The sequence below is a fragment of the Eucalyptus grandis genome, chromosome 2 (genome assembly GCF_016545825.1).
Source record: "Eucalyptus grandis isolate ANBG69807.140 chromosome 2, ASM1654582v1, whole genome shotgun sequence".
NCBI lineage: Eukaryota > Viridiplantae > Streptophyta > Magnoliopsida > Myrtales > Myrtaceae > Eucalyptus > Eucalyptus grandis.
This window is the reverse complement of record NC_052613.1, coordinates 45140186-45157850: the sequence shown is the minus strand read 5'-3', so window position 1 is coordinate 45157850 and position 17665 is coordinate 45140186. Positions and strand designations below refer to the sequence as shown.

The window sequence follows — 17665 nt, the reverse complement described above, 5'->3', positions numbered from 1 at the left end:
AGTTCAACCATTAAAATCAAAAGCAGTCTCGGATTGTTTCATGACAAAAGGAGTTGACTGTGAAACCAAAAAATTACATAAGATTGGAATTTTATAAAACTTTCATAAAACCTAATTGTCTCGGATAACCAATAAAATTGTGCCACGCCAACATTCTTGCATTAGTATTTTGTATCACAGACAAACATAGTTTAGGTGTATAATGGTCATGGCACACAAATATTAGAACTTTATTTATTTCGCAAAAAAAGTGACATTTTTTGAATTTTTTTTTTCAAGAAGCTATTTTTCAAGAAAACAACAATTTTTTTTTGTGCTTAACTGAAACCCAAAAATAAATTAAAAAATATTTTTGCCATTTGGTATGAAAAATATGATTTGATTTTCTTAGGTAAAACTACCAAAAATTTTGAGTTATTAATATGTATTTTCTTTGTTTCTTTCTCCTTCTTCCTCCACCAATCGTTGGTCATTGATCACGGTGAGGGATGAGCTTGCTAATCTTGACTAAAGGCTCCACCTCGCCAAATTCAATGAGGTCAATGAGCTCAAGCCTCACTAACCTTAGGCAAGCTCATCCCTCGCATATGGTGGGTTCTCAACCATCCTCGTGGTTGGAGATCGGCCAAGAAAGAAGGAAAAAGAAAAAGGAAGAAAAATAAATAAATAATTCAATTTTTTAAAAACATATAATTTTATAAGAACGATTGCTTCATTAACCAAGAGCCTAAGCCAAAGCAGCGAGATTCCATGCATTGCCTTTGTGAAACCGGCCTTGAGTACCAAGGATCAAAGTTCGGGGATTGGAGACTCAAGCATGACCTTTATGGACCCAGATTTGGATGCACAAGCACCAAGACTTCTAGCCCGATCTCACTGGATCTGAGTTTGAGCACTAGAGACCTAATCCTGAATGTTAGGAATTAGTGTTGGGGTTTCAAGTTCAAGCACCAATACCTTATCATATTTTCCACAAAAAAAAAAAAAAAAATCATTTTCTTGAAATTAAGTATAAGCTTTCCATTGAATCATTTTTTTAAGCGAACCAAACGCCATAAAATGAGGAAATTGTATTCCCGAAAAATATTTTTCACGAAACAAACAAAGCCTGTAAACTTATTATTAACTTCCTGGCCCCTAGTGTTTCTCCACGCTAAGCTCTTTACCCATCTTGTGCTTTTATTTTCTTGTTAATATCAAACGCTGTTAAAAAAGAAAAAGACACTCTTTTTATTCCATAAGAGCCATGTTTCCCCTCATCTCCGGTTCCAATCCTATCTTTTAGGAAATGGAACAATAGTGCTTAAGCGAGTAGCCAATTTTTAGAGAAATTAATTCGCCCTGGTGAAGAGGCGATACCAATCTTCTCTCCCCCCCCCAACCAAAAAAAAAAGGGATATGTTCAGCAGAAGTCCTAAAACTTGTCCAGAAAGTGCAATTGAGTCCTAAAACTTTCAAAAAGTTCAATCAAATCCTAAAACTTGTCAAGTTGGTTCAATTGAGTCCTAAAGTTAACACCGTCAAGAAAGTTAACGGAAATTGCTGACGTGGCGCGACGTCACATTTTAAATGATTTTTTTATTTTTCAAATGGCTTTTTAAAATTATTTTTTATTCAAAATCTTTAAAAATTAGATTAAAAACTGAAAAGGAAAATCTAAATTCATTTAAAAAAGGAAAATTTAAATTTATTTAAAAAATAAAACTGTTCAAAAAAAAAAAAAGGGCACCGGTGGACTTTCGCCGCCCCGCCGCCGCCCATTGGCCGGAGGGGCCAACGACTGGGCGGGGTGGCCGGCCCTCGCCGGGCGAGGCCTCGCCGACCCTCATAGGGGCCGGCGACCGCCTTGGGCGAGGCCTTGTCGGCCCTCGCTCGGGGCCGGCGAGGCTCGCCCGATCCGGCGAGCCTCGCCGGCCCCGAGCGAGGGCCTACGAGGCCTCGCCCGGGGAGGGCGACGGTCGCCGTCCTCGCCGGGGCCGAGCGACCGTCGCCCGCCCGGGCGAGGCCTCATCGGCCCTTGCTCGGGGCCGGCGAGGCTCGCCTGGGGCGGGCGACGGTCGGCGGCCCTCACCCGTGGCCGGCCGGCGAGGGCCGCCACCCCGCCTGGGCCGATGACCGTCGCTCGCCCCTCCGGCGATGGGCGGCGGCGGTGGGGGAGAAGAGGGCTGATTTTTTTAAAACAATTTTAAAAATAACCTTTATAACTTTTATTTTTAATTTTTGGTGAAAATAAGATAAAATGAATAAATCTAATTTTTTTAGTTTTTAATTTTTTTAAATGAATAAAAATCATTAAAAATACACGTGGAAAATAAAAAATAATTTAAAATGACACGTCAGCATTTTTAACGGAAAATGCTAACGGTGTTAACTTTATGGCTCAATTGAACTAACTTGACAAGTTTTAGGACTTGATTGAACTTTTTGAAAGTTTTAGGACTCAATTGCACTTTCTAGACAAGTTTTAGGACTTCTGCTGAACATATCCCAAAAAAAAAAAGACCATCGTAATGCTACAGTTTCTCTATAAATTTGGAAAAACATATAAAGATGTCATACAATTGACAGGAACAATAATAACTAATAATTGAACAGTTGAAATATAGTTGAACGACTAATCATCAAAACGACGCTTTAAAAACCTGTAATTTCCCCATTTTTTTAATGAAAAGGAAAATTTTAGCCTCGCGTAATCGAGATGCATTGACTCGTAAGTTTGTTCTCTCATTTTTACGTTGATATGTCCATCGCGTTCTTTATTCATATCACTCCACCACACGAATACGGCATCTTTTTTTTTTTTTTTTTTAACAAAGAGCGTTGAGAAAACTGACATTATTTCCTTCTTTCGTAATGCCATTTAGCACGCGACCGCGGGGATTGGTTTTTGTCGAATGAATCTGGGAAGGAAGCTGTCTCTTCCTCTCCCTTTGCCATCGCCTCCTCGTCCTTCCCTTTCTCTTTCCTTGCAGCACGACACTTGCATCGGCCGAACCAGAAACTCGGAGTCGATCCATGGGCGTCACCGACACCGGCCGAGCCCAAGAGGTCAAGCAATTCGACGAATCCAAGCTCGGAGTCAAAGGCGTCGTCGACTCCGGTCTCACCTCCATCCCTCCCCTATTCATCCACCCGCCCGAGACCCTCTCTGACCTCGGGCCCGCCTGGCCCAGCTCCGACTCGATCCCCACCATTGACCTCTCCAGCTGCGACTCCGGGCACCGTCCCTCCGTCGTCGAGGAAGTGGGGCGCGCGGCTCGCGGGCCCGGCTTCTTCCAGGTAGAGGTCCTGGACCGGATGATCGCTGCGGTGAAGGCCTTCCACGAGCAGCCAGCGGAGGCGAAGGTGAGGATCTACCGGAGGGAGATAGCGACCGGGGTCGCGTTCTTCTCCAACTTCGACTTGTTCCACTCCAAAGCGGCTAGCTGGAGGTAATCAACGAAGCCACTTCAATTAATTTCGTTCTAATTCATGAATTTGATTAAAAAAAAATAGTAATTTGCAAAAGCTGAATTACCCTATGGGATCGGGTCGAGTCAAGTTTAGAATTTTCTAGGGAACTAGAAAAGGACACGAAACGATATATCACATATTGAGAAATTATACAGCTGGATCGCATAATATAGGGAATTCATTCTTGTTTTAGTTTCTCACGGGCACAAACAAAAGAATAATTCATTTATAAAGAAAGAATTAGGAAAGCAGGAAGAATCAGTTCAAGCAATGCAAGATATAATGTTGTAGGGACACACTCCAGATAAGGCTAGAGCTGAAAGGGGAGATGGAAGAGATCCCCGAGGTGTGTAAAAATGAGGTGATGGAATGGGATCAGCAGGTCCGGCGGCTAGGAGGCCTCCTGATGGGATTGTTGAGCGAGGGGCTAGGATTGAGTCCAGGCAAGCTACAAGAATTGACGTTCTTGGAGACGAGGGCCTTGGTGGGAATTACTATCCATACTGTCCCCAGCCCGATCTGATGGTCGGCTTGATGTCCCACACGGACCCAAGAGTGATCACATTGCTCCTGTAGGACCAGGTCGGCGGGTTGCAAGTGAAGCACGACAATGAGTGGGTGGATGTGACACCAGTCCCGGGTGCTCTGGTTGTGAACATCGGCGACATCCTCCAGGTAAACTCCTGTTGAGGACTAGGAGTGTCTCTAAAGCACCCCAGTCAATTAAAAAGTTACATTCTTCAGTGAAACAGAGATCCATTCACGCGATTTATGCTTTCCCAGATCATGTCCAATGACGAGTACAAAAGCGTGGACCACCGGGTGTTGGCCAACCCTAACCAAGAGCCACGTGTGTCGATAGCAGTTTTCTACAACCCAAGCAATCGCGACAATGAGTTCAGACCATTCCCAGAGCTCATATCCTCAGATAAACCCGCTGCTTTCCGACAATTCAACCTCAACGAGTACATGAGGAGATTCTTCATAAAGGAGTTGGAGGGGAAAAGTTTGATAAATTACTTCAGGGCATGAGCGAGAGGTGCATATGCCCAAAAATACTTCCTTGTGGCACTTAAGGAAACATGTGATTCTTCCCCTAAATCCTATGAATTGTTAAAACATATGGACTATTTAGATTGTATGGTACTATGTTCTATTATTCAAATCAACTTATTTCAAATGTAACTTTCATGTATGCACTCCAAAAAATCATTTTTTTCTATTATGTTTTACATGCTCAGAATACATGACATCGCAATGCCTTTTGCATCTCCTGGTAAACCCTAATTGATATTCCTCTAGAAAATTATATGTATCACTATTAATTAAGTCTCATCTCTTTTCACATATCGATTACCATATCAGTAGTGTTCCTAGTGATTAAAAATAAATGCATATAGACAAGCTCGCACAAAGCACCAATTTAGTAGCTAGTTTGAACAGAAAATAGAGTTTAATGAGTGATCTCATATTGAACCTAATAACTCTTTATAAAAGAAAATGAAAAATGTCAAATATATATATATATATATATGAGTTTTTATCTAAGATACTATTTACTTGTTATAGAGTCAGGAGGGGGAGCAAGGTCTTCCTTTGCCACTTGCAATTCATTATAATTGACCCAAAAATAATTATTTAATTTTATTTATGGTTGGAAAATGTACACTTGGTCCCCCAAGTCGAATAGGCTTGGTAATCTCACTAGGTAGCATCACCACGCGACACGGACACACGATACGACACGCCGATACGTCATTTCTCGAAAATAAAGAATTCCGATACGTTGGGACACATTGTATATTAAATAAATGTCTTTATTTTAAATTAATTTGATTCAAATTCACAATTCATAAATAATAACAAAATAGCCTATAATGAATTCATACTAATAATATTAATAAATCTATTCATATGATTTTAAAGATATATTCATAGTTAATGCATATCCATATTTGGGGACATGTTTTTAACTTTAATAAAAGTTATTGATGAAACTAATGACTATTAAGAAATTAGAATTAACTTATTTAAATAAATTTATTATCTTCTATAATGATCAAAAGTTATTATTATTCAATATTTAGTATTTTTATTTTTCAAAATCACTTTATAACCTCATTTATTTATTTATTTTATTAAAAAATGCAACCCCGGGGGGCACTTTATAACCTCATTTATTTATTTATTTTATTAAAAAATGCAACCCCCGGGGGTCCACCGCAGCCCTCACGCCCCCAAAACCTCGTCTTTGTTCCTTTGTTAGAAATTCACGTCGCCCTCCCATCCCCCCCATTTAGCGTAAAATGGTCGCAATTCTCAAATATGGGTGCATTTGGGAAGATTTTTTAGGAAAGTCTTTGGGAAAATGCAAAAGCCTTTGAGTTAAAGGGATTTTCCAAAATGCAAATTGTGTTTAGTAAATTGTACTTTGAAAGTCCATTCTGAAATACCTTTGAGTAAAATAGTGTTTGGAAAGATTACATTTACAAAAGATTTTGGTAATTAATAAAAGAAAGAAAAAATCATAAAAAAAAAAATAAAAGAGTTCTTTGGCGAGGCAAGCGGCCTCAAGCAGCCCCCAAAGACAACCGGCGAGAGCCGCATAGGGTCGGGCGACCTACGATGGGGGTCCCCTGGGGTCAGACAACCCTCAGCGGCCCTTCACCATAGGTCTCGCAACCTCACGGCCACCAACGCGACCTAGATCTGGTCGCCGAAGGTCGCGCAACCCCGCAGCGACTAGATGCTGGTCGTGCCTCGAGGTCGAGCGACCTCACCCCGACTAGATTTGGTTGTCGAACGTTGCACGACCTCACGACGACTAGATCTGGGTCGCGCCAGTCGCCGTGAGGTCGCGTGACCTTCGGCGACCCAGACCTCGTGGTGACTAGATCTAGGTTGCACCAGTCACTGTGAGGTCGCGGGACCTCCGGCGACCCAGATCTAGGTCGCGCCTAAGGTCGTGTAACCTCGCGGCGACCAGATCTAGGTCACGCCTGTGGCCACGAGGTCGCGCGACCTCCGGCGACCAGATCTGGGTTGCGCCTGTTGCTGCGAGGTCATGCGACCTCCGACGACCCAGATTTGGATCACACCTAAGGTCACGCGACCCGAGTTGGGTCGCAGCGACGCAACTCGCGGGTGGTTGCCGGGACTCGCAAGCAGTCGCCATGACTCGCTGAGGTCGTGCGACTAGCCGTTTACAGTTGTCGTGACCTCACTGACCTCAGCCGTGACCTCACCAACCTCTCGAGCTCGTCTCTAATCAGCCACATTATCGGAGAAGAAGATGAACGGTAGACATGAATAGTAACATGAGGCATTCCGAAAATGATGAAAGCCCAAGGTAGCCCAGGACCTGCTTTGGGCTTTCAGCCTTGCAAATGCTAACTTTGCCTCAATGCCTCTTGGAAAGTAGTTCCCAAACACTTTCATTTTGGCCTAAAAGCCTTTAGCCCCCCAAAGCCGCTTAGAAAGCAGTTCCCAAACGCACCCCAATCTATTAAACCGATGCATCTTCCCAAACCCTCGTATTTGTTCCTTTTTGTTCATTCTTTCCTCATCCTTTAACTAGCCTCCCAATAAAATAAAAATGGTAGTCTTCAATAACTAATTTGCTCAAACCCATCCATCAAATCATAACTTATCACGACCTTTAGTTTCAATTACCCGATAAGGATGTTCTAGGGAATATTTTCAATCTTTGGTTCCAGTGTATTTTTTGAAATTAGAAATCACAAACTTTCTTAGTATCAAGAATCATACCGATCAGATGTCACATGAGATAGAAATAACAATTAAAATTTCATGTTGTTGTAAAACAGAAAGAGCCTGACCTCATATTCGATTGCATATAATTTTTTATAGGGTGACCTTTAACTCTCAAAACTTTCAAACATATTTCGACTTGTTTGAACATATCCAACCATATGCTATTAGCCCAATCTAATACTCAATTTGATTTTAAGGAGTTCAACCATTAAAGTTAGAAGGCACCGACTCAAATTGATGTTCATTGATTTGTATTTGTGAATAGTACGGATCATGAGCCTTTTGCGGATGCAAGGATAACTCAAACCAAATAGCAAACCAAAAAAGTTCATGAGATTGAAATTTCACAGAATTTTTAGAAGAACTAATTATCTTGGAAAATTAATAAAACTGTGCCACGTCATCGTTCACGTATCGGCATTGTGCGTCACGTACAAGCATGGCGTAGGTGTACACTGGTCACAGCTCTCAAATATTGGACCTATCAATAGCTTCTCAAACCCTCGTCGTTGTCCGTTCTATCCCCACCCATTCTCTAGCCTTCCAAGAAAAGAAAATGCAGTAGTCTTTTGATTCTTTTGAAGTGTCGTCGTTCCCGTGTCTCCAAGTAATTCTTCCAAATTCTATCTTTGGTAAATATGGAGCAATGATGCTTAAAACGGTAGTTATTTTTCGGAACAGTTAATCAAAGTGAAAGCCATCATTATCTTAAAGTGACGTTAGAAATTTCCAAGTGGGGAAAGACCATTGTTTAAAAATAATCATATTTTCGACAGACTAAGATCAAATAATAACAACTAATTGAACGATTACAATATAATAGTTCAATAATTAGTCGATATGATCTCATCAAAATTAGAAAAAAAATTATCTTGTGCAATCTAAATGGGTTGACTCGTTAATTTATTTTCTAATTGTTATGTAATTCGTTACGGCATCTTGCCTTGTCTACCTTCAGACGGGAAAAAGAGGGAGAGCGTTGAGGCCCGGCGTTATCATCTCTCCCTTCGGCTTGAAATCCCTCGTTACGCGATGGCGGGGTTTGACTTTGACCGATGAACAATCACGCTATGTCCTTCGTTCATGTCATTCCTCCTTCCCCCAGTCTCTTTCCTCACACCCACCACAACCACCACCACCCCCCTCACCCTCGCATACATCGATCGAACCAGGAATCGGAGTCGAGCCATGGGCGGCATGGACAGCGGTGGACAGGCCTTCGACGAGCCCAGGAGCTCAAGCAGTTCGAAGAGTCCAAGCTCGGCGTCAAGGGCCTCCTCGACTCCGGCCTCGCCTCCCTCCCTCCCCTCTTTATCCACCTGCCCGAGACCCTCTCCGACCTCAGGCCCGCCCGCCCCCGCCCCGGCTCCATCCCCACCATCGACCTCTCCGGCTTCTGCGACTCCGCCCGCCGCCCCTCTGTCGTCAGGGAGGTGGTGCGCGCCGCCCGCGAGCTCACTTCTTGCAGGTGGTCAACCACGGCGTGCCCACGGAGGTCCTGGACCGCACCATCATGGCCGTGAAGGCCTTCCACGAGCAGCCGGCGGAGGTGAAGGCGAGGATCTACCGGAGGCAGATGGACACCGGCGTGTCCTTCTTCTCCAACGTCGACCTGTTCCTCTCCAAAGCGGTGAGCTGGAGGTAAGTAAGCCACGAGCATGTGCAATCAAATTCATGAAATTGATGAAAATTAGATTTATAAAATCTAGATCGGCAAACGACACTACTGAACTGATGGATCATATTATGTCTGAAGAAGGCAGAGACACATCCTGATGCGTTGACTGTCGTATTGACAAATTATGCATCATACGGTTAGAGAATTCATTTTGACAAACGAAAGAAATCATTTGAAGAAAAAAGAATTGGGCAAGCGAAAAGATCCAGTTCAATTAATGTCCGGAATGATTAGGGGTAAGCGTGGTTCCGGGTAGAACCGGGAACCGGAACCGGTTCGGTTAGGGCTAAAAAACCCCAAATCAGTTGAGTTAGGTCTGAAGAAACCCCAAAAGCAGTTCTCTCTCTTCCACACGACACTTTGTTTCACTCACAGTTCTCTCTCTTCGCTCGTCCATTCTCCACCTCTGCTCGACGCCACCGCCGGTCGCCCTTGACACCACCGCCGGTCACCCTCGACGCCACCGCCGTTGATCTCTGCTCGAAGGTCGAGGCCACCTCCGCTCGCCCTCGACAGCATCGCGGCTGACCCCTGGCTCGTCGTTTGCCTCGACGCCACTGTTGCTCACCCTCGACGCCACCGCTCCCTAACCACTGCTCGAGGCCACCTCCTCTCACCCTCGACGGCACCACCGCTGAACTCTAGCTCGCCGATCGCCCTCGACGCCACCGCCGCTGACCTTTGGCTCGCCAATCACCCTCGATGCCACCGTCACTCGCCCTCGACGCCACCTTCACTCGCCCTCAACGCCACCGCTTGCTGACCCCTGCTCGAGGCCACCTTCTCTCACCCTCAACGCCACCGCCGCTGACCTCTGGCTTGCCAATCGCCCTCGATGCCACCGCACGGCACTCACTGACCCTTGCTCGAGGCCACCTCCTCTCGCTCTCGACACCACCGCCGCTGACCTCTGGCTCGCCGATTGCCCTCGACACCACCGTCGCTCAGGAGTCAGGACACCGTTGCTTGATTTTTGAGTAAGTGGAGATTTGCCCGTCTAGCAACATTATGCACTCGTTACTTTACCGATTTCACGTTTGCACAGTGGAACACACGCCAAAGTGACTATCTTTTCATGCCTATGTAGTTAATTTGAAATGATATATCTCGTTCACTCATGGTTTATTGGAAAAATTTATATATCAGGACTATTTTGCATGGGTTGGGTAATTTGCCGAGCCAATCTCTGTCTTGGGTGGTTTTTTTTTTTTTTTTTTGGGGAGGGGGGGTTGGTGTCATAGAAGTTGGAGAGTGGATTGGTTAAGCCTATTATAGTTTTGTAGGACATCAGAGAAACAACTTAATTAGAATTAGTCGGACATTTGAATTGATAGATTTCTTTTTCTCTTTGCAGGTTGGGTTGCTGAGGAAGAATCTCCTTTTGGAAAACTGATTGCTCATTTTCTGTTAACTGTTATTGAAAATGAAGAAATATCAATTGGCTTTAGAAGTCAAAGCTAGTTTCTTGTTTGTTTAGCCCTTAAAGATGAGGATATTTCATTCCTCTTTGGAGCATAGGTTAAAGAAATCTAGGAACTCAAATAGTGTGATAGGACAAATGGCAAACTAATAACTATGTTTTGGGCGAAATTCAAGTTGATAGCCTATATTATGAAAGTCACACTATTCTCACTTGCATTTTCTACGATGCCTATTTATCATCACTTGCATAAAAAGTGTTTAGCAAGCTGAATGTTGTAAATGAGTGCTGAAACACTTATGACAAAAGTGTTGAGCTCGCATTAGGATCAAACCACAAGTGGATGTAGTGTATTTATTTATTTTTTTCCCTTCGAAAAACAGGGGTTGGCAAGTTGATGTCTGCTTATAATGCAGCAAGAAGCCGACACTAAGGTGATTGAGCTCTTTTGTGTTCATAAAGTGTTTGTATACATGAGGTTGCTTTGTCCTTCAAGTGCATTCATTTTGATGATCATGTACATCTGACATTTTCATGTAGGATGCTAATTCTACAGTGGCAGAGAGGATGAATTTCGGGTTTCCAGTATCAGATGGCATTGGTCGCTTGCAAGTGAGAGATTTGCTTCACTATGATACATGTGTGGTTTTCCTGGGACTCAGCTCTTAATTTGCTTGAATTTCCATTTTGCAGATAATTAAGAACAGTGATCTTGAAGAGTTGCGAGAATTAGGTTCTGGCACTTATGGGACTGTTTATCATGGAAAATGGAGGGGTACTGATGTAGCCATCAAAAGAATCAATGCTATTGATAGGTGCTTTTCTGGGAAGCCCTCAGAGCAAGAGCGAATGGTATGAATCTTCTTGCTTTTTGTTGTTTTTGATATTTAATAGTATTCTTTCTGAATCCTTGGCACTGTTGCTATGCTGAGACAGAGATATGATTTCTGGAATGAGGCAATCAACCTTGCTGACTTGCATCATCCAAATGTGGTGGCCTTTTACGATGTTGTGCTTGATGGTCCTGGAGGTTCTGTGGCAACAGTAACAGAGTACATGGTTAATGGTTCTTTGCGAAACGCTTTGCAGAAAAGCGAAAGGTACGACTCTTCTCCAAGTAGATGCTAATTTGTCATATGCCGATTTCGATTGTGAAATCACGAATGCTATAGAAGATGAACCAACTTATCCTTTGGACGATAAACAGAACGCCAGAACCAGAAGAAATACAACTGAGGATGATGAACTAGTTAAGTACATGTCGAAGTTGCCAACTATTCTTGAGAGGGGGAAAAATGTTCCGGAGAAAGCTTTTAGTGTTGGAGTTCTTGACTGGCGACGTCTTGAAAAATGGAAGCATAGCCACAAACAGACTATGCCCAGAAATGGCAGGTATTCCACCTCTAGTAGCAGCACCTCCTCTTCGTTCTCAATGGAGGGATCATCCAGCCATTCCAATTTCCAGCAGAGGAGTGCTGCCTTTGGTGAAAATCTTTGGGAACTTGAAGACATTTTATCAGAAGTTGCATCAAAGCATGAGCTATGAGTCTTTTGCTGATTTAAACAAGTTTTCCCAGGTATGCCACCTGCATAAAGTTAGTAGGATAGCAGGGAATGCACAATTTTTTCCAAGACATCATTTGATAGAAACGTGCGGGTGAACTTACCTTTATGATTTTATGAACTCTGTGTTCATTATAAGTAGATGAAGCTAAGTCTAGCTCTTATGCCTAGAGTGCAATTATGGTCACTGTCAGAGCACATTTCATCCATCATGTGCTCGAACTACTGGATTGTTCATGAGTGTAAAAACAATTTGTTTATTGCTTCTAAAATGTTGTTTGCTGTTTGTGTTATATTATCTTCGATGAATGACAAGTTTGTTTATTATTGCTGCATTCATTTTCATTTTTTTAACTAAAAAAAAAAAAAAAAACCTATTGGAACCTGGAACCTGGAACCGACCCCGGAACCTATGACAGGGTAGGTTCTAGGTTCTCGGTTCTGACGGGTAGGTTCCAAGTTCCAAAAAATGAGGAACCTGTACCCGAGGGTAGGTTCCAGGTTCAAAGTGGAACCTGTAAGAACCGGGAACCGCTCACCACATTCCAATATGCAGGGACACGCTCCAAGTAAGGCTGGGGCCGAAATTAGCGAACGCGGAAGAGATCCCCGAGGTGTGCAGAAATGAGGTGTTGGAGTGGAATCAGCAGGTCGAACGGCTGGGGAGCATCCTGCTGGGGCTGTTGAGCGAGGGGCTAGGAATGAGTCCTGGCAAGCTGCAGGAATTGACATGTTTGGATACGAGGATGATGGTGGGGCATTACTATCCATACTGTCCCCAGCCCGACCTGACAATCGGCTTGACATCCCATGCGGACCCAAGAGTGATCACGGTGCTCCTGCAGGACCAGGTCGGTGGGTTGCAGGTGAAGCACGGCGATGAGTGGGTGGATGTGACGCCAGTCCCAGGTGCTCTTGTTGTGAACATTGGTGACATCCTTCAGGTAAACTCTCTTTGAGGACTTCACACCTGAATAAGTTGAAAAGTTGCACTAGTGTGAAATACAAGTCAATTCACGTGCTTTTGATTTTTCATTTTTCCAGATCATGTCCAACGATGAGTACAAAAGCATAGACCACCGGGTGTTGGCCAACCCCAGCCAAGAGCCACGTGTGTCGATAGCAGTTTTCTGCAACCCAAGCAATTGCGAGAATGAATTCGGACTGTTCCCAGAGCTTGTGTCCTTAGATAAGTCTGCTGCTTTTCGGCAGTTTACCTTAAACGAATACATGAGGAGATTCTTCACTAAGGAGTTGGACGGGAAAAGTCTAATAAATTACTTCAGAGCATGACTGAGAGGTGCATAGGTCAAAAGAGGCGACAAAAGAATAAGATGCTTCCTTGTAATACTGAAGGAAAAACTGAGTTCTTCCCCTAAACTCTACTAGACCTTGTGTGATTGTTGTTCTTATCATGTTAATTTGCATATATTCGTTCGCACATTCTATGGGTGACAGTAAATTGTGCGATGGATGAAGTTTGTTCACTAAACTCATTCCACAGAGACTGAACCAATCACAGACATGGGAACTCAACAGCAAGATTGCACGAGATGAATATTTTACTGTCCACTGGAAAATAGAAGGCAGTATCCTGGAAAACCTATAGAGGCAAAGAAACGAATGAATTTGATTCTTGCCAATTACATGTACAGGCATCTATACTCACGTCTTCCCACTGCCGAATCATTCAGCCATTTCTTCATCGTCCTCAAAGTCTGGTGATTCTGAGTTCCTATAAATTCTGGATGAGCGTGGCTCATCTGGATTTGCCTTTTCCTCTGCAGTCATTCTGCTTCTTTCCAGCATCTTCAGTTTCCACATTTCCCTCTTTTCTGCGTCACGAGACACATTGCTCATGCCTCCTGCAATTGGAAAATCAAGAATTCCAGAAACCTCATTCAATGAGTTTGTTAACTTTGGTTTCTCAATGACCCCATTCTCTCCATCCACAAATCTCCACCTATTTGTGACTCGCATTTGACTATTTCTCCTCAGAGACCACATAGAATTTCTATCTTCAACGGCTCCGTGACCTTGACTGTGATTTCCAGCATCATGTTCTCGTTGAGACAAGCCCTTTGAATTTGATGCTTTAGGCCTTCTATAATCACACTTCAAGCATACCATATTCCTTCTAAAGTTGCTGTAATTGCACCTACCAATCACAGATCCATAAGGGCAGAACAGCTCATGAACAACTATAACTGCTCAATGGTAGGAATTAACTAAAAGAATGGACTAGCAAGAACTCACGATTTACATTCCCACTCCCCAGGATTGAGTTTCCTTTCCAGGGGTTTCTCTTTGCACCGCAAACATCTAGTATTCTTTGCAAAATTTAAGAAATTGCACCTGCAAAATGCAACAGTTTCTATAAGCAAGGAGCTCTGCTCACCACAAATCAGTGAACAAGTGAGAAAAGGCATGAGAAGCAATCACTTGTCACATATCCAGTCTCCTTTCTTTAGCGGAAGATGATCTTGGTCTTCCAGTAGTTGATTCAATCTTTCCTGAGAAAAAGTATCGCATTGCAAGCATTTGATGTTCTTAGCAAAGTTTAAGAAGTTGCACCTGCCATATGCAGAATTATATCAAATATTCGGAGCAAAACTCAAATTAATCAATAGGATGTTAACAATTGCATTACTTGGGGCAATGCCAATCTCCTTGTTTCATTGGAACATCTTTGTAGCCTCTCTCTTCCAAACTTGAATGCCAGGATAAATCACCATCTGGTGTGGGTTTCGACAAATCAGAGCCAAGTACATTGGTGCCATACTCTGCCATTTGCTTTAGCAGTGCTCTGACTGATTCCTTAACTGTTCTAGTCAGACATGGTTTATTCTCCACAGTATCGCTTATGGGGTCAAGTCCGTATGTCAACAAGATTCGCATAACATCAACTGTGCGCCCCCTTCATCTTGACACGCCTTCACAAATGCTCTCTCACAGTTTCCCCTCAAGTTGCAGGAGCTGCAAACCTGGCAAAGCAGCTGTCTGTAATGAGTATGACTGATGAAACTATATAATCTAATGATTACTGGAAGTCTTTAAGAAGAGAACGTACATTTCCCTCATCAATGCCCACATGTGCCCTCGAGCGCACCAGAGTTGACCACTTTTCTGTCAGTGCTGGGGCATCCACACCCTGCTATGACCTGAATATGTTTCTTTGACAAATACCTATCAGGAAATGTCTTGTTAAAACCTTCTGAATATGAGTTAAGCGACTCTTTCTATATGTAAATGAGGAAACCTCCGATTTCTCAAGTAAAGCTATGTTGTCGGATGCCTATTTGGTGATGATATTGCATTGGACAGTCATTAGCCACATTGAATAGCTAACCTCTGAATCAGAATGCATACCATCAAATTGATTACCAGCTACATTTTTAATATGCATTATTATCACATGCCCAATGTAATATGAATTGCCTCTTTTCAGGTTACGTGCCATCGAAAATCTTCAGCTCCAAATTCTAGTCACATACTTGATTTCTAGAGCAAGGCATAGTAACATAGAAAGGCCTGATAGTGGATGGGCAAGCTTGACACCTAAAGGCAAGTCCTGTGGATTCTCTTTTCTAAGTAAAGGAGGACGCACATAAGGCACCATGTTGTTGCCACTATGCAGAAAAGATGAACTAAGATGCCAACTAAGGTGCTTTTAACAATATTACATTTAGCTTACTAACAGAATTCTGGATAAAAGAAAGCTCGGGAGAAAATGTCTACATTTCTAAAAAATGGTCACTTGTATCGCTTACAAAAATAAATGATGAAAAATATTTTCATCATCCACAAAAATGTTTAAACATATATAGTTATCAATTATGAAAACATTTACAAGTGACTAATTATTTCAAAAGATACAAGCGATCATTTCTAAGAAAATATTTTTCAAACAATTCATTTTTTGCAAAACAAACAAATTACAAATCTACGGATATATGATAATAGGCCATTACTTCATAGTTGACACGACATGGTGATATTATCCGAAACAACTTGACCATTCACAAATAACTACTCCATACTTTTCTTTCTCCATGTTTTCAAAATGAACAAAAAAAGAAGAGAACTTTTTTCCTTCTCGATGTTGTGATTTTTGGCCTGGTTTGAAGACAGTGGAGTTCTGATTCCCATAACTAGCATGCTCTTAACCTCAAAGCAAGAGAAATATAAATTTTGGCCAGGAATGACAGTCAAACGTGACAGAGTTAGCTCTCTAAATGACGATATGCTGGTGGGTATTTAAATGCAGCATTTAACAAGAACCTGGAGAAAGTTTGAACTCTCATCAAGCTCATATGAGCAAAACATTCACAACGATCAGAACGAGGCTTATAACGAACTACGTTCCGAAGAAGCCCTGCCTACCCACAAAATATATACTCCTCAAGAAGGCACAGAGGTCTATTTACCTCACCATCATCACCCAAGCCCAATGTCTCTGTAATTAAATCAAACAGGTAAAGCGCACCAACCGAAGGTCATTCCTTTCAGTACCTCATAACGTCGTATCTGTCGCGGGCGAAATTCAGGCATGCGGTTCTAACGAGATTCGATTCTTTCAGACCCAACTCCACATTCTGGAATGGGTTGCCCTCCGCATCAAAGTAGCCTCCCTTCGACAGAAGCACCATCAAATCCACCCACTCGGGCCACGAATGCGATATCTGAGCCGCCGCCGACTCAGAGTGCCCCGTCCGATGGAAGTTATTCTCCATCCCCCGAGCGAATCGGGGAAATGGGTTGATTGGTTTCGAAGACTCGAGCTCCCCAAGCACATCGTTGCCAGAGAAGTCGAGCTCGGAGTCGGGGTTCGGGGCATCGGTGTACTGGCGGGAACGAGCGGAGGTAACGACGAATCTGAGGTTGGGGAAGTGATTTTTCAGATGCCAACGACTTGTTGGAAAGAGCTTGTACGCTATAATATAAGGTTCACCTTGTATTCTTCCGTTTTTTCAAACTCAATAATTACTTGATCATGACATGTAATGTTTGACCAAATGAGGTTATGACTAGATGTCATGAAAGCATCAATGGACCATGCTTTTTATTACATTATTTAAATACCAAACTAGATTATCATCTGATAATTTAAATTTTTAAATTTCGAAGTCTTAATGTTGAATTTAAATCAAGCCCTCATCTAACAAGCACCTTAACTAAAGACAAGACATGAGCGAACCAACTCATCTTTTGGCACGCGACAACTTCTATCACGTACCCAATCTATTGAAGGGAATCTGAGACCGGGGTCGCCTTCTTCGCCTCCAGGGTGGACTTGCTTCACTCCAACACGGCTTGCTAGAGGTAATGTGAATGTCAATTTCTATGTTGGGTCGACAAGAGAGGAACATTAGTTACTTGAAATTAAGAAAATTACCAAAAAAAAGTCTTAAATATGTTGCATGGGAGGCTAATTCAGTTTTAAACATTTTTTTATAATTTGTCAGTTTTGGCAAGAAAATACTAAAATGGATATCGATTATTTTACGTGACATAGCTGGCACTAATATTAGTAACTTTTGTAATTTGTTAACTTCTTTTTTTCATACATTTTTTTTACGTTAGCCATGCCATGTAAAATTGCTGACATCCATGACAACAAAGTTCTATCAAAATTGGTGCAAGAAACTGACCCGGTCTTTCCTGGTTCTAAGTCTAGGTCCATTCATGGTATCAGAGCCATGGTTTCGTTTGTAGCAAAATTCGTTCCATGCACTTAGTAGGTGAATCCAGTGTTGAGAAGATCCCTTCACATCATG

The 17665-nt window shown here is 42.7% G+C and overlaps 2 protein-coding genes and 2 pseudogenes across 2 annotated transcripts; 3 read left to right on the top strand and 1 right to left on the bottom strand.

Annotated features, from left to right (window-relative positions):
* The first annotated feature begins 2874 nt into the window (after positions 1–2874).
* On the top strand, positions 2875–4647 carry LOC108953879 (1-aminocyclopropane-1-carboxylate oxidase homolog 4-like). Its single transcript, XM_039307634.1, has 4 exons — positions 2875–3431; positions 3745–3937; positions 4030–4128; positions 4237–4647. Exons 1-4 carry the CDS (start codon positions 3016–3018, stop codon positions 4483–4485), a joined length of 957 nt encoding a protein of 318 aa, XP_039163568.1. The 5' UTR covers positions 2875–3015; the 3' UTR covers positions 4486–4647.
* Positions 4648–8223: 3576 nt separating this feature from the next.
* On the top strand, positions 8224–13362 carry LOC104433027 (annotated as a pseudogene).
* LOC108961018 (cytoplasmic tyrosine-protein kinase BMX-like) lies at positions 8867–12221 on the top strand. Its single transcript, XM_039307635.1, has 6 exons — positions 8867–9882; positions 10260–10759; positions 10866–10937; positions 11019–11177; positions 11262–11425; positions 11533–12221. The coding sequence occupies exons 2-6, from the start codon at positions 10736–10738 to the stop codon at positions 11573–11575; spliced, it is 462 nt and encodes a 153-aa protein (XP_039163569.1). The 5' UTR covers positions 8867–9882; positions 10260–10735; the 3' UTR covers positions 11576–12221.
* A 53-nt stretch (positions 13363–13415) lies between the features above and the next one.
* LOC104435418 lies at positions 13416–16810 on the bottom strand (annotated as a pseudogene).
* Between the last annotated feature and the right edge of the window lie 855 nt (positions 16811–17665).

Coding starts and splice junctions, on each gene's coding strand:
- LOC108953879 (XM_039307634.1), top strand. CDS start 3,016: ATGGGCGTCACCGACACCGGCCGAGCCCAAGAGGTCAAGCAATTCGAC. Junction 3,938..4,029: donor TCTTGGAGACGAGGGCCTTG/GTGGGAATTACT, acceptor TTGCTCCTGTAG/GACCAGGTCGGCGGGTTGCA. Junction 4,129..4,236: donor ACATCGGCGACATCCTCCAG/GTAAACTCCTGT, acceptor ATGCTTTCCCAG/ATCATGTCCAATGACGAGTA.
- LOC108961018 (XM_039307635.1), top strand. CDS start 10,736: ATGCAGCAAGAAGCCGACACTAAG. Junction 10,760..10,865: donor AGCAAGAAGCCGACACTAAG/GTGATTGAGCTC, acceptor ATTTTCATGTAG/GATGCTAATTCTACAGTGGC. Junction 11,178..11,261: donor CCTCAGAGCAAGAGCGAATG/GTATGAATCTTC, acceptor ATGCTGAGACAG/AGATATGATTTCTGGAATGA.